A 27,296-nucleotide genomic window follows, 5' to 3' on the forward strand; every position below is an offset into this window, starting at 1 on the left:
CATTCCTGAAAATAACTGAATAGCAATAAATAACTACTGTATCTAAGTAATAATAATAATAATAATGATAATAATAACTTTTAAAATACCCAAAATTAGTATTATTCCACAGAATGTGTAGCTTTTTGTTTTTGTTTTGTTTTTGGGTGGGGATGGGGGGGGGGTAATCAAAATTAGGGATGCCAAACATAAGGCCCACGGGCCAGAATCAGCCAGGGAAAGACTCCAATCCAAGCAACTGGAAAGCTTTTGGAAAATGTCAAAGAGATTGAACTTAACTGTATTATAGTTTAACAGCTTTTCCTATTGATGCAGATGTCCCCCATCGCCATGCATTGCCGTAGTAGTTAAATATTAGATAAAATAGCAGAAAGGGTTTTTACCCTTTTTTACTCTCTGCTATATTTATTATGTTTGAGACACCCAGGATATAAAATAAGTTTGGCATTCCTGATGTAGATGGTTTAATGTTTCTGAGACTTAAATAGTCACTGCAAATAGGTTCAGTGTCTAGATGAAAGATAGACACCAGTAAGTTCTTTTAAAAGAACATGGTTTTAAAATAAATTTGGAAACAACTTTATGATGTACATATTATTGATACACATGTCCACATACGTGTAGTTGATGTTTCTTAGATGACAAAGAAAAACGACTTGCAAGACACATTCGTTTCAAATTTCCTACAAGAGTCTGTTGGATATTTCCATTTGACAAACTATGTTTTAATTAGAGTTGATGAATATTTTGATGCTGTGAGACACATTTATGGCCAATGTGTGATTAGGGTCTAATTTTATACACATGCAGTTTCTCTGTGAAACACAGGACGCGAGAAACCTGCACCAGCAATAATTTTAACATCGTTTCCGGAAGAAAGAAGGAAGTGACGGGACGCTCTTGAAGGCAGCACATAACAATTCGGTGAGCGTAGACAACGAGTGAGTGCTTGATAGTTGGCACGCTATGGTGTAATTGTAAGGTATACTGATACGTTTTACATTTTCAAAGTTGGAGTGGAAGAAGCTTTTTTTTCTTGTTCTGTATATTTCATGATATTTAAATGAGGTTTGTGAAGGAATTTCAATTGCTGTAAAAAAGGCCATAACAAGGAAATCTGTAGTTAAGCTAACACAGAAGTTTCACACTGTGCACAGGGACTTATTCACACAGTAAACTGTGAATTATCTGTATATAACATGAAGCATATTCGTGATGATATGTTACCATAGTTATGAACTTTGTCTCCATCTAGTGTGCAAACATATTGACTACAGATTGAAAACTGTGCTTTTTATTAATTTCACTATAGACACACAAACACACACACAAACATAGTTTTGGATATAATAGCATTTATTGTCTATAACTTTGCAAACAAGTTAAGTTAAAGCCTATCAGAATACAAACATGAGCAGTTATCCAATAAAATTTCAAAGGTCATTAAAAGCTATTTATATAGCCGGTTCAATAGCCCCACTTTGTACAGAGATATGGAAAGAAAACAGAGTCCAGACAGATTTCTAGTGTGGCAAATTAGGTTCAAAGTAGCAAAGTATTAATAAAAAATATAGTTTTAGCAGTACATTTGCTCTGTTTGATCATACGCTTTTCATTTCAGCTTTGCATTGCTATTGTCTCTTTACATTTTAGCTACAGCGACAACAGTATCTTGGTGCAATACGTACATATTCTTTGTTCTATCTTAACTGCATTATGCTATTGTAGTTTGTATATACTGTAAGCGTTATAGTGAAATTACTGTAAACACAATTTGGAATGTCAGTAAAATAAATTGATTTTTGCATCAGTCTCAAACAGTCAGAAATTTTAGTTGACGGCACTGGTGATTATCATTTTGTAAAGTACACACACAAGTAAATTAGTCAATAGTGAAAAACTGCAAAATGAGTTTTAGAGATTTTGGTAAGCAAAAGTCAAACATTCTGCATCTTGAGCAAGGATATTTGCTAAGGCCTTGCTACAATTTGAAGTAAGGACACAGTTATACACATTGTTAGTATCTTCAACAGACTGTCAGCGTGAATTACAGGAATGCATATTTCTTTTGTAGGTCAGCATCATAGCACAGCACATCACCATCATGTTGTAATGCCTGAACACTGACAGATTGTTCTCTGTGATCGGTAAGTTAAACATGCTAACTTCCTTTCCCAGTTTCCAGCATGTTTTCATTCACTTGTCTCCTCTGACATTCAGGTCTAGGCAAAGAGAAATAGTATCTTTACACATGAATTATTTCCAGTTGCCTCACTTCTCAGCATCGTCAAAGAACCTCATTTTCTCAGAGTGCACAGAGTCTCTCAGTCGCTGTATAGATGACGCTGTCTCACCAGAGATGGGCTCAGAAGAGTCAAATACATGAGTAATTTGTTTGGTTATAACAATTGTCTCTCTGCTTTCACTTCTTTCAGTTGAGGTTTTCGTCACTAAGTGCCTCTCAAACACCGCTCTGTTGCCACTGTCTGAGCCTTCCACAGTCCATGATGTAGTTTCATTAGCTTCTGATTTTAAGGGAAGGCCTTCAGCTAATTCAGCTTCAATATCAGTTAGTAACTGGGCATGCTGTGCTTCTGGGGTTGCTTGTATATTTGTTGTAATGACGTGTAGTTTTCTCGATTCCAATCTGCACGTGTCTTCTGATGACGATGATATTCCAGAGGACAGAATAGTGATTTTCTCCGGTAAGTTAGGCTGAACTGAGATCAGTTCAGTCCTCGTGGCCGAAGTAAAGATGTTACTGTGTGTCTCTTCAAGCTCAGTAGCAACATTTGGATCAGAATATTTGACAGTTACCTTTGTTGGGGAAGATATGGATGGGCCAACATGCTCACTTGTGACTGCAGAACTTATATCAGCGAAGGCATCCGATGATTGGACAGAAAAGGTGGGGCTAATTTCCTCGTCCCCCATTCCCCCTACTGGACTCTTTTCATCCTTTTGTTCACATTTCTCAGGAGCACTGGGGGCTTCTGAAGGGGAAGACAGGCCAAACTTAGGAAATTTAAACCAACCTGTCCTCTCGGGACTCTTGGAAATATCTTGTATGGTACTTGTTCCTTTTTCCTTTGCTTCTAATTGCTTTCCAGCATGTTCGCCTATTTCTTGAACTTCTTTTGAGACTACAAGATTTTCTTCAACTTGGTCTGCTTTTGGAACATCAAATTCAACATCAATAGTCTTTAGGATCTCACCAAATGATGTCAGAATCATTTTTGGTGATTTACTTTCTCCTTTTGTTTCAACTTCCATTTCCAGTTGAGCTTCTTTATCTTCTATTTCAGCAGGAAGCTGTTCCTCTTCAGGTTTAGACTTTGAGAAGCTAAGCCTGGGCATTTTAAAAGATGGTAGTTTGAATTTACTTGGTGATGGAAGACCCACAACATCAGTCTCAGTCTTGGGTGTTTCGGATTCTGATATTATACCTTTGGAATAATCCATTTTAATATTAACAATCGAATCTTTGTCGGTGACAGAAATATCCTCCTTAGGTTTAGATCCATGAATGTCAATTACTTTTCCTGTTTTGGGTGCTTCCATGGTAACGTCAAAGGAAGCACTGCTAAATTTTGGCATTTTCAGTGGTGAAATTTTTTCTTTTAAAGGGGATCCTTCAGCATCTTTTGATTTTGCTTTTGTCTCAGAAGACTTGATTCCCAAACTAGATGACGATTGTTTGACTTCTTCTGAGATTTTGACCTCTGCTTTTATTTCTGGCCGTTTGCTGTCAACATTGTTTATTGATGATTTTAAATCCACTTCAGGTCCTTTTGGTTTTGTTTGTACAATGCCTAAATTTGGGAACTTAAATGGGCTTCCTTGCCCAGCTTCTTTCTCAGGAGCTTTAATTTCCATTTCAGGTTGTTTAACTTTTATTTCTCCCTCTGAAACAGAAACATCAGCTTGTGGAAGCTCATCACTTAACTCCGATTCTTTAATACTTGACTTTGAAAAAGAAAATCTCGGAAGTGAAAATTTAGGTTTTTTCAAGTTTGTTTCAGTTTCTTCAGCAGGTGGTTCTTCCATTGAAGGTCCTTTGATTTCAGCTTCTGCTAGACAGACTTCTGTTTTGCTTGATATAATCTCAGCTTTGGGTGTTTCAATTTTGACATCAATAGCTGGGGCCTTATCGGCTGTCCTTGAAAAGGAAAATTTTGGAAATGTCCAACTTGGTCGTTTTGACTTGACTTCGGCCTCATTTGTAGGTGTTTCCGGTAATGAAGTAGAACCCTCAGTTTCTTTGCCTTCAATATGTAGTAGTTTGATGTCAGCTGTTACCTCTGGTAAGGAAATATCAACATCTTTCTTTGATAAACTTAAATCTGTTTCAGGACTTTTAACTTTGGTCATTGAGATGGCCAGATTTGGCATTTTAAACTTGCTTCCAGATATCTCACCTCCTTTAGCTTTCACATCTACAGCTAAACCTTCAGAGTCAATGCCGGGTGCTGCATCAATTTTAATTCCTTTATTCACATCACTTACTTCCATACTGAACTCATTGTCAGGTTGTTTGACTATATCACCTTGCAGAAAAATAACATCAGTTTTTGGGAGACTGATATCGACTTCAGGGTCTTTTACACTTTGCTTGGAAAATGAAAATTTTGGCAATGAAAATCTTGGCTTTTTCAATTTAGCCTCAAGGTTTGTATCGGTTCCCCCCTCTATGATAATATGTGAGGATTCTTTAAGGTCGGTATCTGGAAGATGTACATCTGTTTTGACTTCTGGTAGTATGACATCAACTCCGGGAACATCAATGCTGATGTCTTCCTCAGGGGCCTTACCAGCTTTGTCAGCTTTGGCTTTTGGAACTGTAACATCTACATCTTTCTTCGATAAGCTTAAATCAATGTCAGGCCCTTTTGTTTGAGGGAAAGACAATCCAAGACTTGGCAGTTTGAACTTACTTCCTTTTACTTCATGTTCATATCCACTGGTTTTCAAGGAGATTGAAGGTTCTTTTAATTCAGTGCTGGGTACTGCAACGCCAACTTCAAGAACCTCTTCAGGAATCTCAATATCAGCACCATCTATTTTCATACCTTTGTCCATATCCGGTGCCTCTGCTGTTGAACTTGTGACACCAACTCCAAATTTTGGAATTTGGAATGTTGGCATCTTAAACTTTGATGGTGATCCTTTCTTTCCCTTTGTTTCAATCTTTATCTCAGGAGCTTCAATTCCAACTTCAACAGAAGGTTTTTCAATTTCAACATCAGGGAGCTTGACTTCAGCTTTGGCTTCTGGAAGTGTAACATCTACATCTTTCTTTGATAAACTTAAATCAATGTCAGGCCCTTTTGTTTGAGGGACAGACAATCCAAGACTTGGCAGTTTGAACTTACTTCCTTTTCCTTCATGTTCAGCTCCTGCAGTTTTCAGGGTGAGTGAAGGTTCTTTGAATTCAGTGCTGGGTGCTGCTATGTTGACTTCAAGAACCTCTTCAGGGATACTAATATCAGCACCATCTACTTTAACATCCGTGTCCAAATCAGATACTTTTGCTGTACCACTTGGGATACCAATGCCAAATCTGGGTAATTTGAATGTAGGCATCTTAAATTTTGATGGTGATCCTTTTTTATCTTTTGTCTCAACTTTGAACTCAGGAGCTTCAATTTCCACTTCAACAGAAGGTTTCTCTACTTCAACATCAGGGAGTTTGACTTCAGCTTTGGCTTCTGGAAGTGTAACATGCACATCTTTCTTCGATAAGCTTAAATCAATGTCAGGCCCTTTGGTTTTTGGGACAGACAATCCAAGACTTGGCAGTGTGAACTTACTTCCTTTTACTTCATGTTCATATCCACTGGTTTTCAAGGAGATTGAAGGTTCTTTTAATTCAGTGCTGGGTGCTGCAACGCCAACTTCAAGAACCTCTTCAGGAATCTTAATATCAGCACCATCTATTTTTATGCCTTTGTCCATATCTGGTACCTCTGCTGTTGCACTTGTGACACCCACTCCAAATTTTGGAATTTGGAATGTTGGCATCTTAAACTTTGATGGTGATCCTTTCTTTCCCTTTGTTTCTGTCTTTATCTCAGGAGCTTCAATTTCCACTTCAACACAAGGTTTTTCAATTTCAACATCACGGAGTTTGACTTCAGCTTTGGCTTCTGGAAGTGTAACATCTACATCTTTCTTTGATAAACTTAAATCAATGTCAGGCCCTTTTGTTTGAGGGACAGACAATCCAAGACTTGGCAGTTTGAACTTACTTCCTTTTCCTTCATGTTCAGCTCCTGCAGTTTTCAGGGTGAGTGAAGGTTCTTTGAATTCAGTGCTGGGTGCTGCAATGTTGACTTCAAGAACCTCTTCAGGGATACTAATATCACCACCATCTACTTTAACATCCGTGTCCAAATCAGGTACTTTTGCTGTACCACTTGGGATACCAATGCCAAATCTGGGTAATTTGAATGTAGGCATCTTAAATTTTGATGGTGATCCTTTTTTATCTTTTGTCTCAACTTTGAACTCAGGAGCTTCAATTTCAACAGAAGGTTTCTCTACTTCAACATCAGGGAGTTTGATTTCAGCTTTAGCTTCTGGAAGTGCAGCATCTACATCTTTCTTTGATAAGCTTAAATCAATGTCAGGCCCTTTGGTTTTTGGGACAGACAATCCAAGACTTGGCAGTTTGAACTTACTTCCTTTTCCTTCATGTTCAGATCCACTGGTTTTCAAAGAGATTGAAGGTTCTTTTAATTCAGTGCTGGGTGCTGCAATGTTAACTTCAAGAACCTCCTCAGGAATCTCAATATCAGCACCATCTATTTTTATGCCTTTGTCCATATCCGGTGCCTCTGCTGTTGCACTTGTGACACCCACTCCAAATTTTGGCAATTGGAATGTTGGCATCTTAAACTTTGATGGTGATCCTTTCTTTCCCTTTGTTTCAATCTTTATCTCAGGAGCTTCAATTTCCACTTCAACAGAAGGTTTTTCAACTTCAACATCAGGGAGCTTGACTTCAGCTTTGGCTTCTGGAAGTGTAATATCTACATCTTTCTTTGATAAACTTAAATTGATATCTGGTCCTTTGGCTTGAGGGACAGACAATCCAAGACTTGGCAGTTTGAACTTACTTCCTTTTCCTTCATGTTCATATCCACTGGTTTTCAAGGAGATTGAAGGTTCTTTTAATTCAGTGCTGGGTGCTGCAACGCCAACTTCAAGAACCTCTTCAGGAATCTTAATATCAGCACCATCTATTTTTATGCCTTTGTCCATATCCGGTACCTCTGCTGTTGCACTTGTGACACCCACTCCAAATTTTGGAATTTGGAATGTTGGCATCTTAAACTTTGATGGTGATCCTTTCTTTCCCTTTGTTTCAATCTTTATCTCAGGAGCTTCAATTCCAACTTCAACAGAAGGTTTTTCAATTTCAACATCACGGAGTTTGACTTCAGCTTTGGCTTCTGGAAGTGTAACATCAACATCTTTCTTTGATAAACTTAAATTGATATCTGGTCCTTTGGCTTGAGGGACAGACAATCCAAGACTTGGCAGTTTGAACTTACTTCCTTTTCCTTCATGTTCAGCTCCTGTAGTTTTCAGGGTGAGTGAAGGTTCTTTGAATTCAGTGCTGGGTGCTGCTATGTTAACTTTAAGAACCTCTTCAGGGATACTCATATCACCACCATCTACTTTAACATCCGTGTCCAAATCAGGTACTTTTGCTGTGGCACTTGGGATACCAATGCCAAATCTGGGTAATCTGAATGTAGGCATCTTAAACTTTGATGGTGATCCTTTTTTGTCTTTTGTCTCAACTTTGAACTCAGGAGCTTCAATTTCCACTTCAACAGAAGGTTTCTCTACTTCAACATCAGGGAGTTTGATTTCAGCTTTAGCTTCTGGAAGTGCAGCATCTACATCTTTCTTTGATAAGCTTAAATCAATGTCAGGCCCTTTGGTTTTTGGGACAGACAATCCAAGACTTGGCAGTTTGAACTTACTTCCTTTTCCTTCATGTTCAGATCCACTGGTTTTCAAGGAGATTGAAGGTTCTTTTAATTCAGTGCTGGGTGCTGCAATGTTAACTTCAAGAACCTCTTCAGGAATCTCAATATCAGCACCATCTATTTTTATGCCTTTGTCCATATCCGGTACCTCTGCTGTTGCACTTGTGACACCCACTCCAAATTTTGGCAATTGGAATGTTGGCATCTTAAACTTTGATGGTGATCCTTTCTTTCCCTTTGTTTCAATCTTTATCTCAGGAGCTTCAATTTCCACTTCAACAGAAGGTTTTTCAACTTCAACATCAGGGAGCTTGACTTCAGCTTTGGCTTCTGGAAGTGTAATATCTACATCTTTCTCTGATAAACTTAAATTGATATCTGGTCCTTTGGCTTGAGGGACAGACAATCCAAGACTTGGCAGTTTGAACTTACTTCCTTTTCCTTCATGTTCATATCCACTGGTTTTCAAGGAGATTGAAGGTTCTTTTAATTCAGTGCTGGGTGCTGCAACGCCAACTTCAAGAACCTCTTCAGGAATCTTAATATCAGCACCATCTATTTTTATGCCTTTGTCCATATCCGGTACCTCTGCTGTTGCACTTGTGACACCCACTCCAAATTTTGGAATTTGGAATGTTGGCATCTTAAACTTTGATGGTGATCCTTTCTTTCCCTTTGTTTCTGTCTTTATCTCAGGAGCTTCAATTTCCACTTCAACACAAGGTTTTTCAATTTCAACATCACGGAGTTTGACTTCAGCTTTGGCTTCTGGAAGTGTAACATCAACATCTTTCTTCGATAAACTTAAATCGATATCTGGTCCTTTGGCTTGAGGGACAGACAATCCAAGACTTGGCAGTTTGAACTTACTTCCTTTTCCTTCATGTTCAGCTCCTGCAGTTTTCAGGGTGAGTGAAGGTTCTTTGAATTCAGTGCTGGGTGCTGCTATGTTAACTTCAAGAACCTCTTCAGGGATACTAATATCAGCACCATCTACTTTAACATCCGTGTCCAAATCAGGTACTTTTGCTGTACCACTTGGGATACCAATGCCAAATCTGGGTAATTTGAATGTAGGCATCTTAAATTTTGATGGTGATCCTTTTTTATCTTTTGTCTCAACTTTGAACTCAGGAGCTTCAATTTCAACAGAAGGTTTCTCTACTTCAACATCAGGGAGTTTGACTTCAGCTTTAGCTTCTGGAAGTGCAGCATCTACATCTTTCTTCGTTAAGCTTAAATCAATGTCAGGCCCTTTGGTTTTTGCGACAGACAATCCAAGACTTGGCAGTTTGAACTTACTTCCTTTTCCTTCATGTTCAGATCCACTGGTTTTCAAGGAGATTGAAGGTTCTTTTAATTCAGTGCTGGGTGCTGCAACGCCAACTTCAAGAACCTCTTCAGGAATCTCAATATCAGCACCATCTATTTTTATGCCTTTGTCCATATCCGGTACCTCTGCTGTTGCACTTGTGACACCCACTCCAAATTTTGGAATTTGGAATGTTGGCATCTTAAACTTTGATGGTGATCCTTTCTTTCCCTTTGTTTCAATCTTTATCTCAGGAGCTTCAATTTCCACTTCAACAGAAGGTTTTTCAATTTCAACATCACGGAGTTTGACTTCAGCTTTGGCTTCTGGAAGTGTAACATCAACATCTTTCTTTGATAAACTTAAATTGATATCTGGTCCTTTGGCTTGAGGGACAGACAATCCAAGACTTGGCAGTTTGAACTTACTTCCTTTTCCTTCATGTTCAGCTCCTGTAGTTTTCAGGGTGAGTGAAGGTTCTTTGAATTCAGTGCTGGGTGCTGCTATGTTAACTTTAAGAACCTCTTCAGGGATACTCATATCACCACCATCTACTTTAACATCCGTGTCCAAATCAGGTACTTTTGCTGTGGCACTTGGGATACCAATGCCAAATCTGGGTAATTTGAATGTAGGCATCTTAAACTTTGATGGTGATCCTTTTTTGTCTTTTGTCTCAACTTTGAACTCAGGAGCTTCAATTTCCACTTCAACAGAAGGTTTCTCTACTTCAACATCAGGGAGTTTGATTTCAGCTTTAGCTTCTGGAAGTGCAGCATCTACATCTTTCTTTGATAAGCTTAAATCAATGTCAGGCCCTTTGGTTTTTGTGACAGACAATCCAAGACTTGGCAGTTTGAACTTACTTCCTTTTCCTTCATGTTCAGATCCACTGGTTTTCAAGGAGATTGAAGGTTCTTTTAATTCAGTGCTGGGTGCTGCAATGTTAACTTCAAGAACCTCTTCAGGAATCTCAATATCAGCACCATCTATTTTTATGCCTTTGTCCATATCCGGTACCTCTGCTGTTGAACTTGTGACACCCACTCCAAATTTTGGCAATTGGAATGTTGGCATCTTAAACTTTGATGGTGATCCTTTCTTTCCCTTTGTTTCAATCTTTATCTCAGGAGCTTCAATTTCCACTTCAACAGAAGGTTTTTCAACTTCAACATCAGGGAGCTTGACTTCAGCTTTGGCTTCTGGAAGTGTAATATCTACATCTTTCTTTGATAAACTTAAATTGATATCTGGTCCTTTGGCTTGAGGGACAGACAATCCAAGACTTGGCAGTTTGAACTTACTTCCTTTTCCTTCATGTTCAGCTCCTGTAGTTTTCAGGGTGAGTGAAGGTTCTTTGAATTCAGTGCTGGGTGCTGCTATGTTAACTTCAAGAACCTCTTTAGGTATACTAATATCAGCTCCTTCTACTTTAACATCTGTGTCCAAATCAGGTACTTTTGCTGTACCACTTGGGATACCAATGCCAAATCTGGGTAATTTGAATGTAGGCATCTTAAATTTTGATGGTGATCCTTTTTTATCTTTTGTCTCAACTTTGAACTCAGGAGCTTCAATTTCCACTTCAACAGAAGGTTTCTCTACTTCAACATCAGGGAGTTTGACTTCAGCTTTGGCTTCTGGAAGTGTAACATGCACGTCTTTCTTCGATAAGCTTAAATCAATGTCAGGCCCTTTGGTTTTTGGGACAGACAATCCAAGACTTGGCAGTGTGAACTTACTTCCTTTTACTTCATGTTCATATCCACTGGTTTTCAAGGAGATTGAAGGTTCTTTTAATTCAGTGCTGGGTGCTGCAACGCCAACTTCAAGAACCTCTTCAGGAATCTTAATATCAGCACCATCTATTTTTATGCCTTTGTCCATATCCGGTACCTCTGCTGTTGCACTTGTGACACCCACTCCAAATTTTGGAAATTGGAATGTTGGCATCTTAAACTTTGATGGTGATCCTTTCTTTCCCTTTGTTTCAATCTTTATCTCAGGAGCTTCAATTTCCACTTCAACAGAAGGTTTCTCTACTTCAACATCAGGGAGTTTGACTTCAGCTTTATCTTCTTGAAGTGTAACTTTTACGTCTTTCTTCGATAAGCTTAAATCAATGTCAGACCCTTTTGTTTTTGGGACAGACAATCCGAGACTTGGCAGTTTGAACTTACTTCCTTTTACTTCATGTTCAGCTCCTGCAGTTTTCAGGGTGAGTGAAGGTTCTTTGAATTCAGTGCTGGGTGCTGCTATGTTAACTTCAAGAACCTCTTCAGGAATCTCAATATCAGCACCATCTATTTTTATGCCTTTCTCCATATCCGGTACCTCTGCTGTTGTACTTGTGATACCCACTCCAAATTTTGGCAATTGGAATGTTGGCATCTTAAACTTTGATGGTGATCCTTTCTTTCCCTTTGTTTCAATCTTTATCTCAGGAGCTTCAATTTCCACTTCAACAGAAGATTTTTCAATTTCAACATCACGGAGTTTGACTTCAGCGTTGGCTTCTGGAAGTGTAACTTCTACGTCTTTCTCTGATAAACTTAAATCAATGTCAGGTCCCTTGGCTTGAGGGACAGACAATCCAAGACTTGGCAGTTTGAACTTACTTCCTTTGCCTTCATGTTCAGCTCCTGCAGTTTTCAGGGTGAGTGAAGGTTCTTTGAATTCAGTGCTGGGTGCTGCAATGTTGACTTCAAGAACCTCCTCAGGGATACTAATATCACCACCATCTACTTTAACATCTGTGTCCAAATCAGGTACTTTTGCTGTGGCACTTGGGATACCAATGCCAAATTTGGGTAATTTGAATGTAGGCATCTTAAATTTTGATGGTGATCCTTTTTTATCTTTTGTCTCAACTTTGAACTCAGGAGCTTCAGTTTCCACTTCAACAGAAGGTTTCTCTACTTCAAAATCAGGGAGTTTGGCTTCAGCTTTGGCTTCTGGATATGTAACATCTACGTCTTTCTTCGATAAGCTTAAATCAATGTCAGGTACTTTGGTTTCAGGGACAGACAATCCAAGACTTGGCAGTTTGAACTTACTTCCTTTGCCTTCACGTTCAGCTCCTGTAGTTTTCAGGGTGAGTGAAGGTTCTTTGAATTCAGTGCTGGGTGCTGCTATGTTAACTTCAAGAACCTCTTCAGGGATACTAATATCACCACCATCTATTTTTATGCCTTTGTCCATATCCGGTACCTCTGCTGTTGCACTTGTGTCACGGGCACCAAATTTGGGTAATTTGAATGTTGGCATCTTAAACTTTGATGGTGATCCTTTTTTGTCTTTTGTCTCAACTTTGAACTCAGGAGCTTCAGTTTCCACTTCCATATCAGGGAGTGTGACTTTAGCTTTAGCTTCTGGAAGTGTAACATCTACATCTTTCTTTGATAAGCTTAAATCAGTGTCAGGCCCTTTTCTTTTTGGGACAGACAATCCAAGACTTGGCAGCTTGAACTTACTTCCTTTTCCATCATATTCAGATTCACTGGTTTCCAAGGAGATTGGAAGTTCTTTCAATTCAGTGCTGGGTGCTGCAATGTTAACTTCAAGAACCTCTTCAGGAATCTCAATATCAGCACCTTCTATTTTGATACCTTTCTCCATATCCGGTACCTCTGCTGTTGCACTTGTGATACCAATGCCAAATTTGGGTAATTGGAATGGAGGCATCTTAAACTTTGATGGTGATCCTTTCTTGTCTTTTGTCTCAACTTTGAACTCAGGAGCTTCAATTTCAGTTTCAACAGAAGGTTTCTCTACTTCAACATCATGGAGCTTGACTTCAGCTGTAGCTTCTGGAAGTGTAATATGTACGTCTTGCTTTGATGAGCTTAAATCAATGTCAGGCGCTTTGTCTTGATGGACAGAAAATCCAAGACTTGGCAGTTTGAACTTACTTCCTTTTACTTCATGTTCATATCCACTGGTTTTCAAGGAGATTGAAGGCTCTTTCAATTCAGTGCTGGGTGCTGCTATGTTAACTTCAAGAACCTCTTCGGGGATACTAATATCAGCACCATCTATTTTGATACATTTGTCCATATCCGGTACTTTTGCTGTTGCACTTGTGATACCAATGCCAAGTTTTGGTAAGTGGAATGTTGGCATCTTAACCTTTGATAGTGATTCTTTTTTTTCCTTAGTCTCAATTTTCATTTCAACCTCAGCAGAATTTTTTTCAACTTCAACATCAGGGAGTTTGACTTCAGCTTCTGGAAGAGTAATATCTATGCTTTTCTTTGAAGAATTTAAATCAAAGTCCGGTCCTTTTGTTTGAGGGACAGAAAATCCAAGACTTGGCAATTTGAACTTACTTCCTTTGCCTTCATGTTCTTTTAATTCAATGCTGGGTGCTGCTATGTTCACTTCAAGAACCTGTTCAGGGATACTAATATCAGCACCTTCTATTTTGATACCTGTGTCCAAATCAGGTATTTCTGTTGTGGCACTTGGGATACCAACTCCAAATTTTGGTAGTTTGAATGTGGGCATCTTAAATTTTGAAAGTGAGTTCTCATTGTCCTTTGTCAGATCTTCAATATCAGGATCTTCGGTTTCCATTTGAGCAGAGGGTTTTTTACGTTCAGCATCAGTTTTGGCTTCTTCAAGTGTTTCATCTACATCTCTCTTCAATAAGTTAAAATCAACTTCTGGTCCTTTTACTTTTGGCATTGTTATTCCAAATTTTGGCAATTTGAACTTGCTTTCATGTACTTCGGTTTCATCTCCAGTCTTTTCCTGGGGAAAGAAAGCTTCTGCACTCCCAAGACTTACATCGATTTTAGTTTTAATTCCAGTCTGTGGTTTGACATCAACTGTTTTCACATCAATAGATGATCCCACAATATCAGTATTTGGTGTTGGAATGTTAACATTGACACCTTCAGTTGATTTCAGCTGTGTTTCACAAATTTCAATGTCTTTTAATTTATCATGTACTTCATGACTGGTGTTGGCCACAGGAGATCCAAATTTAGGTAGCTTGAATGTTGGCATCTTAAATTTTGATGGTGATTCGTCTACATACTTTTCTACAACTTTCATTTCAGGAGCTCTAATTTCGGCATCAGAGGGTTTCACCTTCCGTTTTGTTTCTGACAGTTTCATATCTTCATTTTTCTCTGATGCACTGAAGTCAAATTCAGACCCTTTTATTTTCGGCATTGCAATTCCTAACTTTGGCATCTTGAACTTGCCTCCTTGCCTATCAAAATCACCTTCTGCCCGAGGATGTTTTATTTCCTGGTCATATTTTTCTGCCTCCATTATTCGTTCTGCAATACAAACATCTACACTTCCAAGTGTAACGTCGGTCTCAGGCGGTGGTGTCACAGCTACACCTTTCTTTGATAGACTTGAATCCGTTTTTATTCCTTTCGCCCTTGGCATGGAGATACCAACATTTGGCACTTTAAACTTGCTACCCTTTCCCTCTCTTTCAAGAGTTTTTGTCTCAGCTTCATCAGTGTTTATAGGCTTATCTCCATCGGGCACATTTACACTGATGTATGTAGTAATAGCTCCAAATTGAGGCAATTTAACTGCATGCTCTTCAGTTTCTGCACTTTTTGCCAGGGAAATATCCACGTTTGTTTTTGACTCAAGATTTACATCAAAACCTGTAAGCCTAATGCCATTGTCCTTTTTGGCTGGTGAACCATCTACTGAGTCAATGTATTCAATGCTATCGAGTTCAGGAATCACAACCTCACATACAACTCCTTCACTCTGCCCCTTTTCTTTTTTAATTTCATCTTTTGATGTCGTTACTTCTCGGAGGAATTCAGCTTTTTCTCCTTTTGTTGTGTCCCCTTTTTGCTGAAAGATATTTTGTTTTGGCAAGACAATTCCAATATTAGGGATTCTTATGTCTGGCTTTGCTATCCCAAAGCTAGGCACTGTCATCTTTGCCTTCTTTGATTTCTTATCTGATTCATATTCAGAGTTGATACCCTCTGTTCCTCGTGTTTCATCAGCCACATGTGCCTGAAGACTAGATACTTTCTCTAAACTTTCCTTTCCTGGTATTATAATATCTTCTCTTTTATAGGTCCCAGTTTTAATCTCTTTGCTGCTTTGTTTTTTCTTAGTTTCATGTTCCTTATAAGTTTTTACTGTTGTTTCAGTTAAAAGATCCTCTGAGGTTAATTGCCCGGTTGTGATCTGTGACAGCTTAACTGTAGTCTTGGAAATTTCTAGAGAAGAAGTTGTGTCAAACTTTGTAAGACTTGCTCCATGCTTTGTTTTGGTGTCTACCACTTTTGTAGGCGTTTTCACTGATATTCTTTGAGCATTTGCATCTATCACAGTAATTTCTTCTGGAATAGGCATGCCAGATGTATCAACTTTAGGCAGCTTATATCCAGGCAATTTAGAAACTGCCTCTTTCACACTGTCAACATCAATTGACAGTTGCACAGTTTCCGCTTGAAATTCTCCATTCTGTCCTGTATAATTTACCTTAGGTTCTTTAATTCTTTTTGCGCTCGTCTTCACAGACTTATCCTCCATACCTGGTATCTCAATCTCTTCCCGTTTGGGAAGTTGGGTTCTGAAATCACTGCTTTTTGCCAGTCTCTTATAAGGATCATCTGTGATTTCCTCAGCACCAACGTCACCCAAACTGAGTTTCGTCAGTTTGACAGTTTCCCCTGTTCTTCTGTCTTCGTGTTTTTCTTGGATTTCTTTGCCTTTCTGCCTTTTTGCTTCACTTTTCTGTGGATTTTTTTGTGAAACTGCAACATCAGATAAATCATGTTCCACCTTAGCATAAAGAGCAGGATCTTCTGTGTGTGACTCAAAGTTTGGGATTAAGTCAGATTTTTCATTTTCAGGATGATCAGCTAAGTCAAAACTTGCCCCTAGTGTTTTTAGCCTTTTTGGTGACGATTTTGCTTTTGCTTCTTTCTTGTGTGATTTATCCTTCCCCAGAATTTTCATTTTTAATTCAGACCTTTCTTTCTTCTTTTTTTTCCCCTCAGGGGACTTGATAAGAGAGGGGCTTTCTTGATCTGCTAGAGCCACAGTTAAATCTGCTGTTTTCAAAGTGCTATCTATACTGATAAGTTCCACCTTATGTTGAATAGGTTGAGCTTCACGGACCGTTAGATTGGTTTCTTCAAGTTGCACATCTTTCATTACTTTCAGATCTTTTTTCACATAGGCTTCAGGCATTTCTCCTGAGGGGCTTTCAAGGCACTCAGGTGAAAGCATATCAGATTCTTGTGTGTGGTGAGTGTCACCACTGATCTGTCCAGTTTGCACATCTGTGTCCTGCTCCTCAGATGAACTTATCCGGCCTCTCTTTGTCAGACCAGGTAGTTTTATTTTATGCTTTTTCTTGTATTTGAGAGCATCCTGAGTTTTTATTGGTGACTCTGTGTCGCTTGTTGTTGGGCTGAGTTCAAGCTTTCTTTGTTCCTCAGCCTCTGAGGAACTGTGAGACCTTGTAAAACGTGATTTTCGCCCTTTTCCAAAGGATGAAAACTTGGGCCACGAAATGCGAGCTTCTCCGCGTCTTTTAGTTTTTCCTTGTTCTCTCATCTGTGGAGTGTGGAGGTCTTCTTCCTGTTAAGAAGCATAAAAATTAAAGGTAAGTCGTTACTAACAAATAAAAATAACTAACAAAGAGTTTGAGCAGACAACTTTGAGAATAGTTACAGGTATAACGTCAGATTCGATGGCTGGTTCGGTCTCTGTGATCTCTGGCTTGCGCTTCAAGCAAAGCTTCAGTTTATATGCCTGAGCATGCTCCAGAATCTGAATGGCATCCTCATATGACATGTTGTCAAAATACACAGTGGCACTCAAAATCTGATCACCTGTGTAGACAAGACAAAATATTTCAAAAGGACTTTGATGAGCAGACTTTTAAGTCCCATTTTTAGTTGATAAAAATTGAAGTGTTCAATAAAAAAATCAAATAAAGAATAACATTAACATTTGCTTGTGTTCAACGTACAGTGCTAAAAAAATTATAGTAACACTTTGAAAACACATAAGATCTCAATGGGAGGAAAAAAATCATGCTGGATATCGACGCTGATAAGAACTGGGTAATGTGTTAGGAATGAATGGCCTCATCATTTGATTGAAATAAAAATTATCAACTTACAGGGGGCTGAATTCAAAAAGCAGACTAGTCCATTTTGCCAAAATTTCATTGCAGCAGCTCAAAATGACAGCCAGTTGTAGTTGGGTGTCATTTTGTGCTTGAATTCATGCATGACAAATTCAGGCAATGCTTCCAGTGAGACAACAGATGGTGTCCTGGGGGATCTCCTTCCAAATCTGGACCAAGGCATTACCAGGTTCCTACAACGGGGTAGCATTGTATGGACCGAAACATAACATCCCAGAGGTGTTCTGTTGAATTTAGGTCAGATGAGTGTAGGAACCAGTCAATGGTATCAATTCATTCATCCTCCAGGTACCATTGCCTACAAGGAGGAACCCAGGATCTCGGTTGCCTCAACCTGTAAAACATTCCTGTTTTGTCGCACCATTGCCCTTCTAGTGTACCTGTTGTTGATTTCATTAGCACCAAAGCAGCTGAAACTGATTAGCAAGCCCCTCTGCTACATATCTGACCACGTCAGTATCCCAGCAGTTTGACTGACTTGATGTTTTACTCTTATTAAAAGTGTTCCTTTAATTTTTTGAGCAGTGTAATTGTCAATTGAATATTGCAAATTAAAAATTCTACAATAGCATAACATAAAATCAAGTAGAATACAGAATGTAATAATACATAGTAATGTAATGTAATAATATAGAGACTTTAAACCTATAATAATTTTAATGAGACAAATTTTTAGCCGCAGGTTTACCTTCTTTCAGTTTTAGATTTTTGGAGGCTGGTGACTCTGGCACTACTTCCTTAATGAAAATCCCTTCTTTTCCCCCTCCACCATAAATGAGACCCTCTGCACATCCATCTTTGGCCGTTTTCACTATCACCTCAGATTCAGGGCTCTCAGCTTCCTGCCAGTGCAAAAAAAGGACAGTCATTTTACCTTTAGCACTGATTTTTTTTTTCTGCAGTTGCATAGCTTGAAAGGATTTACAAATGCAGTACACAGAGGAAAAGCTAGAAATGTCTCACCTTGAGTTTACTCATCTTTGGAGTAGAGCGCTTTTCAAACATGGACCCAAGCCCAGACTTTTTAGTTTTCTTTCCAGTCCCACCTTTGTGGCGTGGGTCATGCTCTGCTTCACACTAAAAGGAGTTTAAGAGGAGCAAAGGGGTTTAAAAAGTAATCTTATAATACTCAGATCAGGAGGGTACATTCATTTATACAGGGGAGTAGCCAAGTTATTGCAATATTATACAATGCAGAGCTCATCTTGGACCACACATTAGCACACAAATCTGTAAAGAGAAATAAGTAATAGAAAGTAAGTAATAGAACAACTAATAAAAACACAATGTTATCTTTCACAGTTTCTACATTTTCATGTGGATGCTGTCCAGAAACAGTCTTCTTCAGTTTCACCTTTTTTTTTTGTCATTTCAGGACATGCAGCCGTGTGAGTATAACTGAGTCGAATACACAAACTTCTTTCTTTCAGTCACAAGTTTGTTTTTCTAACTTCATTTATTTTTTGGCCTGAAAAATAGACCGTTGACTTACACGCAGACTATTCAATAACTGTGAGTTTACATGCAGTGAAGTAGCAGCGTTATAATTTCCCAGCTGAGGTGAAGAATTAAAAGAAAGCCAGTTATTTCTGCCAGAGAAGCCTGATTTTTTTGGACATGGTTGTATTGTAAACAATGTTCTGTTCTATTGTCTTAACTGGATTTTCAAGACTAAACAAGCTAAAAGTTTGGGGGGGGGGGGGGGGGGGGGGGGCTGAGCTTGGTTCATGCCAAGTGCTTACTCATATGGGATCGAGTGATGTTGTAGGACCTTAAAACATGAAGCGCACACGTAACTTAAAATATGTGTGGTGTTTCTCTGTACCTCTTTATCACTGTCACTGTATTTTTCAGTCTCAGGATACTCCTCAACTGGAGATGACCCTTGTGGGCGTGGTCTCTCACTCTCTGCGAACTGAGATGGCTCATCACACATCTGCATGGACATAAGGTCAGTAAACATGAAAACAAACCTGTTTTCATCATCACCCCTAAGAAATTTCATATCATTTCATTTGGATATTATCAAGCCTAGAAAGCATCTATTTTCTTGAGCTGCATATAAAATGTTTTCTTATTAAAACTCATGCAGCTGCACCTGCAGCATAAACAACAAAAAAAAAAGATATGGAGGAAAATTGGATCCCAGATAGTGCGATAGCACCTTGTTTAGCCAAAAGCATCACTGACTGGGTGTTTAGCTATTTGGCATTTAAAAACTGTCACATTATTGGTGTGTTTCCTGAGATGGCAGCGTTGGCTAGTCTGTCAGGCCAACACTTTGAGCAAAATACTGTGTGCATGTGTACTTTGTGTGTGTGTGTGTGTGTGTGTGTGTGTGTGTGTGTGTGTGTGTGTGTGTGTGTGTGTGTGTGTGTGTGTGTTGTTGTTTTTCAGCTGCTAGCCCATGATCGGTGACAGCCTTGTTTATATTAGACTGATGTGATCATTTTTCAGTGCAGCACAAATATTAGTCAGCCAATCTGTATAAATACTATACACTGATTTGTACAAATTTCTTCTCTGATAAAAAGTGTAAGTTGTAATGGGTTGTTGTTATTTGCCTATCTGTGCAAAGTCTCCATTAGCACTAAGTCTTGTCTCTATTTGCTTTGCTGTAAAGTTAAAATAACTGTTGTTCAGTATTTATTAGCTCAGACTCCAACATCAACATCATAATCTATCAATCAAACATGGTGGATCCAGTTTTAAGGCACAGGAATATGTGACCGCCTTCAAACAGAAACTGAACTGTTGATCACTTTGGTGATCTAGACGCGTTACTTCATACAGTCTGTTGTCACTGTATAATACAAAATCCTAAAAACATATGACAACGTTGAGAACGTACAGTAGATTTCCTTCTATGGAATGAAACATTTCAGCTGTTTGTTGGTGAAAATGTGCTAAATATGGAAAAGGGGGATTAAAATGAAAAGAAAAATATAAAAACAGGACAAAAACAGTAAGGACATAATACACACATCTGTAAATGTAAAATTTTATAGTCTGAAGTATATGAACTATTGATTTAACAGCTTTAATGTTATTATTCCACAGTGTTGATGACCCAGTAGGACCACCTACTCCCTTGTCACTCATTCACAGTGACACATTTACTTACACAATATAATGCCCTCATGTTATGTTATGTTATGTTATGTTATGTTATGTTATGTTATGTTATGTTATGTTATGTTATGTTATGTTGTGACAGTTTTTCCCTCCGGTTTCAAAAATTTGAAGGAATACTGACACATGGAAAGATGTCGGTATTCATGTTGAAAAAATCAACATCATTATATAAAGCTGCACTAAAGTGGACAATATCACCAGCTGCAGATGGCTCAAATTAATAATGAATGAAATGAAGTCACAGCACAAAACTTACAGTAACTAACAAAGAAATGAAATGAAGAAAAAACAAGCATGTCACTTTGTGTCACAGTAAATTCACTTACTGAGTCCTCTGTGGCAGGCTCTGGGCCTTGCAACCGTCGCCCAGGTCCTGTTCAGAAAAAAAAAAAACCACAACAACATAGTATCTGATATGACATCTGTGTATTGCAATACTTTAAACGTAAACTGTTGACCTCTAATGCTTCATTTTCTGCATGCACAAGTTTATTGCGTAAATATTTTGCATATTAATCCCTAAATAAATAGAAAATCGCATTAAGTGATTTTAGTCCGGTCACACAGCAGCTAAACAAAGTCTGTCCTGTTACTACAAAACCTCAAATATGTCATGCAAAAAGGCACCTGGCAAAAAAATCACACTCCTCCGTTTACAAAAACAGCAAATAAAATGCACTGAACACGATTCATAATATTGAAATTTATTTAATTGTAGCAGATTATACAGTAATGTGCAAAAGTCTTGAGCCACCTTTCATTTCTTTACATTTTGATAGGAACATGTGAAATAGCTGCAGAGATCCATTGAAACTTGTATAAACATATATTGGAAATACAGTATAAAAGGAAAAAACAGATGTGTGTACAATCCTAATGCATATGAATATTTGGGATGACCACCTTTACTCTTAAACATAGCTTGAAATATCCTCTGACAGGTGTCAGAAAAACATGATGTGTTTTTGTAACAAAGTGCCTAAAGAACTGATTCTTTGCTAAGTATCAAGACACTGGTTCATCTCTTGAGTTGGGTCCCTTTTCATAATTGAATAAGTCATAGGTCAGTGTTAAGTGGCTTTAAAAGACATGTTAAAAGACAATTAAAAGACACGCCCCTGAAAATGTTCAGATATAAAAACATAAAAATGAAAAATATAAAAAAATAGGGATGATTCAAGAGGGATCACTGTCCTTTGTCCTCTGTCCTCTATTCGTATGAAAACGACACCATGTAAAAGTAGCTCACACTTGTGTTTTATAATCCTTTTGTTGTATGAATAAAAAAAAATACAGAAATGATTTGCACAAAGACAAAGCATAAGACTTCCACCCAGTCTGACCCCTGGCAGTTGTTTTGAGGCTCGGAGACTCTGGAGCCGATGATTAGACTATTTAGAGTTCTTCCTGGCAATAATTCCCTCCAGGGAGCTGCTGCCTCTGTTAAGTGATCCACTGTATTGACCCACAGATTGGACTTTGCAACCTCTCAGCTTAGCCCATCAAGGCTGCCAAAAAGGGAAAGTCTGACTCCAAATTAATCAAGTTACCAGATTATAATTATTACCTGCTCTATTCAAGTTAATTCCTTTTTAAATAAACCATTCGTTAACGTTATTTTGAGAGTTCCTTTGTTTCAGGGATGTTGTACATTTAAAACAAGGCTTGTCGAGTGGAGAATTACACAGGCATACAGTATGATTTCTGTAGTTTTATAGTATTGTTGACTAAAAAATATAAGTACTGATAAAAAAAAAGTACTGTCAGTAGAACTTAAAGTTGAATAAATTAATGCTACATGGACAAACAAATCATTTTCATTGCAGGAATAACGCTGGTCTAGGTGCTTTAGGTGTTTTATTTGGGCATAGCTGATATGTTGCAGGACAAAACCTCAAAAAACACTAAACTGTGGCTAAATTTGGAGCTCAAAAAACCATAATGAAAGTGTCAACTTCATTAGTGCAAACACCGCATCGTAATTTACAAGCAAAAGTCTTATTTGAAGCAAAAACAAATTATTGTAGTAAGTTTTCTTTTAAAGCCATCAATGAAAAACAGAATGACTTAAAATAACAGAAATATGTGCAACATTTGGCCTGTGTATATGGTAGATCCATATAGTTTCTCAACTCACCATCACACTGACACCCCACCCGCTGCATTACAGTAATGTATGTCATGTGAAGAGCTCTCACAGCCTGTGTAAGTGCATTAGAAGAAAGTTCGGGCAAGAGAGTGATGGTTTAAAAACCTCTTACTGCATCAGGATGTGTTGCTGCCTCAAGGTTAAGCCTTCAAGACAGTTTAAGAGCAATGAAAAGACAATCCAGCTCAGCTTTTTTTCACGTCTGATAAAGTCATTGTGGATTCATGTGATTAGAAATAGCATAAGAGGACATTTATCAACATATATCTATTCATCTCAAAAGATTTTCTCTGTGAACTCAGTGAGTGAGCACAACACAGTCTAGACATGTTAAAAAACATAAAAATGTGAGAGTCCTTACAGCCGCCTACACCATTACCTGAACTAGCGAGTGAAAGAGAAGAATCCTTCTCATGCACTCATCAACATCCTTCTCTTTCAGACCAGGTCTGACTGGCAAAAATAGTAAAGATTTTCCCATGATGTTACAGCAAGCAGCTGACCTACCTTAAGCTGCTGTTTGCTGAACTCCTGAACGTAAACTGTGTCAGTAAGAAAAGCTCCAAACTGCTCTTAACCATTCCTGGTGTGAGTGTGGCTGCTGAAGTGGATAAAATGATTTCTTCAGCCTAAGACGGACAAAGGAGGCGGGACACTTTAAGGTCGCAGTCACACCTTTCCTCAAGTTGTGTCACTCTATATTGTTTTCCAAGAACCCCCAAGACAACTTTGGTTCAGAGATTTAACTCTTTGCATGTTACTCAGAGAAAAAAGGAGATTTTGAGAATATGTAATGCACTAACTCTATGTAGACCATTTGTACTTTAATAAACTTAATTTACGTTTCATTGCTAATCATCGAAGAGCTACGAAATAGATCCTGAAAATTAAGATTTGTTTATTGACACTGCATGATGTATACAAAAAAATCACAATTCTGTAAATATGTAAGAGCACATTACGCAGGTAGAAATTGTAAATAAATTAATAACAGTGATAAGTATTAAACTGCAAGGTGTAAGTTCAGTTTGGTCAGAGCTGTGGGTTAAAAAAAAAACTGACAAATCAGAAGAATTAGTTAAAGTAGTTAAAAGAGTTACTAAGTAGATTCTTGATAAGTTCTTATTGAGTCTTTTCTGTAAACAAACCTAAGCACAAACACATTAAAGATCCATTAATCACTGAAGTCTCTGTAAACAGATTTTTGGGTAAAGACATAAAAGAGCTCCCATTGCTGTGGCACAGCTAATTTTAAGTTTTGCAGTACCTGAAGTTTCCATCTAGTGCCATCCATCATCGGGCAACCAGTTTAGGTCTGATACTTTCTGAACAGCTAATAGAAGGACTGCCTTTTAACCTTGACTGCAGTTTGATTGTAGTGCTAATCAACAGATGATAGCACACAAACATGTAAAACTGGGATGGTAAACAGAGGATGCTTGCTTAGCATCATCATCTAATTGTCTTTGTGAGCATCATGTGTTACACTAGAAGTAAGCTTTATACACATCCTTAACTTACATCCTTAATATACAGCCTTTAGGTGCCAGCATGGCTAGACCCTGGTGCTGTTATTATACAGAAACACAGTGATGGTGTTGTGGAGTATTTGATCTGGATTTTCATCCACAGTTAAAACTGTAACTCACTGTGGATGGTGTGCGATGTGTTTGTGCATTGTACACTACGGGGGGACTGAAATGACAGATTGATACATTCCTTATGTTATTCACCACTTAAGGTGGATGTTCTTTATTCCCGCCTCTGCTACGGGCACTGCACTCTTAGAAACTCCTTTCCCACATATTCACCGAACATTTGCAACTAAACATGTCAAAATAAAATCAGAGAGCACAGTTTTTATTTTTTGTTTGACTTATCAGAAGTTAGAGGAAAGCAAAGCCTAATGTTTCAATCTGACTTTCTATTATATTTTTCAGATTCAAAGCACCCTCCATAGATGAGTAAGCCGTTTGTGGTGCAGAACCTGCATGATTTGGTGCTGGATTTGGGTGTGGCTGATCTCTGCGGGCTCAGGCCGGCGTGTCTGCTTTCAAGCAACACTGATGTGTGAGCACTTAAACTAAATAATGCAATGCAATGGCATATAAACCTACATATTCTTGTTTATGTGGGTAAAGATTCAAATAAGATCGTAAACAAAAATCTAAACTGTAGAATTGCATTGCAAATCCTAACTGTATCGTGTTGTATTGTCCTCAGCTCATCTCTTACATAACCACCCTCTGCTCTACTTTGTGTTTCCTGTTTTAAAAGCTCCCTGAAGTCTTCACTAAACTAATATAAAGTAATACAGCTCATTATTTGTGCTCGTGGATTTGGATTCCTCTCCGTTTTTGTTTGTTTTTTCCTGTGCAACAGTCAGACACAAGCTCCTTTTAGTTGGAAGCAGTTTGCTGGGATCCAAAATATAATAGGATTTTAGTCAAGGGAGGGAAAAAAAGCTGAATTAGATTTTCTGCATGGATTATATTAACATGAGACTCCAAAGCGCATGCTTTCAATCTATTAATCTGCTTCAAACTTACAGCGAGTTTCGTCACAGCTCTGGAATTTGCATCCTAATCTGCCCGTGTTCCCGCGACATGCTGTTAAACAAAAATAAACATGGGAACAGTCCACACATATTAAAAATGAATTTGTCCAACTCAGGCGTGATACTCCATAATGGATCAGGATTGTTCGTTTTGGCTTCCAGTGTCTTGTTGATCAGCCACTTATCCGGATAACTTCCTCCCTGTCTCTCTTTTTTTATTTCTCTCTCTCTTTGACCTTGAGCGTTGCCTGAAGCTTCTCAAAGCAAAACAAACCTCGCATCATTTTGAGGGAGATTTAATTCAGAGTAGAGATGGAAGTAAATGAGGAGAACTGTGGGAAATAGAAAGGGGGAGCAGTAATGTGATGTTTCATGCTCCTTTTTACAGCAAGCATCAGCTGAGCCCTTAACTCATCATTTTTCAAGACAGTAAGGAATGTCTTCACCGTGTAATCGTGGATGTCCACTAATGAAAAACACAGATTTCCTGTTTATTATAAACACATTTTTCATAATTAGGCCGATAGAAACTTCAGATAAGCGTGCTTATCGTTTTCTCCTGACCCTGAATATCTGATCAGCCTTTTATGTTGCTGAAACTCATTACACTGTTTGACTTTTTGCAGCCTTGGTAAGAACACCTTCCCTAATTATGCTTGTAAGGCACATTTTAAGAAGAAAGTCCGTGCACCAGAAAACATCCACTCAACTCAAAACACAGAATGACTCATACATGTTGCAAATGTGTAACAGGGTTATTTCCTACAAAATGTTAATTTAAAAATATTTCACATGTGCACATAAACTATATATGGTCCAAGCCCACTAACCCTGACCCAAACAAATTTATATCTGGTTCATTTAAACTCCAAATGGTAACCAAGTTAGTAGGAAAAAGGATGCAAGATTAAATTATACAGAGCTGTTGGATTCATTTTTCATCACAGATATTCCTGGGAATTTTGGGCATGTTTTTTGTACACATTTCAGTGTTTGTTCGTTTTTTTATTTCAGTCTAAGTTGTCATGTTTCTATTTTTAACCCTGATTTGCTGAACTGCCACGGTAAAAATATCAGGTCTGTTTGCCTTTCAGGCTGCGCTTCAAACAGAGCAGGAGAGAAACGCAGAGCTGCCTGACATCCTCTCGATGATGACATCTTCAAACACTCCCCTGCGCTCTGCAGACACACCCAGCACTCACTGCAGGTCAGCAACACAGCTCAGCATCAGCACCAACCACCTTACACTCGCTCACTGCCTCTCTCCATCACACGCACGCACGCAAACAAAATCTCTCCCACTGCACTACTGAACCCTGCTGCTCAATCGGCGAATTGCTCTGGGGAGAACGGGCTAAGTCATACGGAGAAAAAACAAGGGGGGGAGGAGAGCAGAGAGCGTAAAGATAACGATACCCACTCGTCCCAGAGGAGGCAGCGTGCCAGTTGGGAAAGGCCAGGTGGAAACAGTCGCACATGATGGCAGCGGGGGTGGCGGAGAGATCGGCGGAGACGAGGTCCAAGACTGGGCAGGAAGCGGGAACGGACGGAGGGATGGCGGCAGCAGTGAAGGATTAGGCAGGTGTTGCTGCTGCTTCTTCACCCCCCGTCTTGTCCTCGTGTAGGTCAGCCAGTCGCAGCGCAGTGAGGGATGAGTTGCAGAAATAACCAGAGACAGAAGAGAGTGAGAGAGCTTCTCCTGCAGTCTCCACAGAGTGAAGGAAACTACTTCGTCTGCCCCGTAAACATGGACCTCCAGCGCAGCACACTAACTTAATTATGGGAGGAGCTGCCCCCCTCCCTCAACAAACACACATCCACGCGCATCCCTCGGTTCTCCTTCTCCTTCTACTCCTCCTCTTCCTCTTTCTCTTTTTCCGCTGTCCTCTGGTCAGTGTGTCATTGATTGGCCTAATCTGACAAGGACCATCACGATGTTAGTTTCTGGTTCCAGCAATAACAGGGGGGGTCATACAGTTGCCAGGGAG

At 38.8% G+C, this 27,296-nt stretch overlaps 1 protein-coding gene and 1 long non-coding RNA gene across 3 annotated transcripts; one reads left to right on the forward strand and one right to left on the reverse strand.

Annotated features, from left to right (window-relative positions):
• Positions 1–1,344: 1,344 nt before the first annotated feature.
• On the reverse strand, positions 1,345–26,803 carry LOC101469570 (uncharacterized). Of its 2 annotated transcripts, none has more exons than XM_076877349.1 (7): positions 26,729–26,803; positions 20,929–20,975; positions 19,293–19,403; positions 18,431–18,544; positions 18,156–18,309; positions 16,987–17,147; positions 1,345–16,893 (listed from the first exon to the last, which is right to left on the reverse strand). In XM_076877349.1, the coding sequence occupies exons 1-7, from the start codon at positions 26,784–26,786 to the stop codon at positions 2,272–2,274; spliced, it is 15,267 nt and encodes a 5,088-aa protein (XP_076733464.1). In that variant the 5' UTR covers positions 26,787–26,803; the 3' UTR covers positions 1,345–2,271. The 2 variants fall into 2 exon arrangements, with proteins under 2 accessions (XP_076733464.1, XP_076733465.1); XM_076877350.1 differs by lacking the exon at positions 26,729–26,803 and adding an exon at positions 23,259–23,384.
• LOC143413918 (uncharacterized) lies at positions 19,321–26,730 on the forward strand. The gene is made up of 3 exons (XR_013094479.1): positions 19,321–19,418; positions 24,692–24,821; positions 26,403–26,730. It is a non-coding gene; the product is annotated as an uncharacterized LOC143413918 (long non-coding RNA).
• Positions 26,804–27,296: the final 493 nt, after the last annotated feature.

Source organism: Maylandia zebra, linkage group LG19 (assembly GCF_041146795.1).
Source record: "Maylandia zebra isolate NMK-2024a linkage group LG19, Mzebra_GT3a, whole genome shotgun sequence".
NCBI lineage: Eukaryota > Metazoa > Chordata > Actinopteri > Cichliformes > Cichlidae > Maylandia > Maylandia zebra.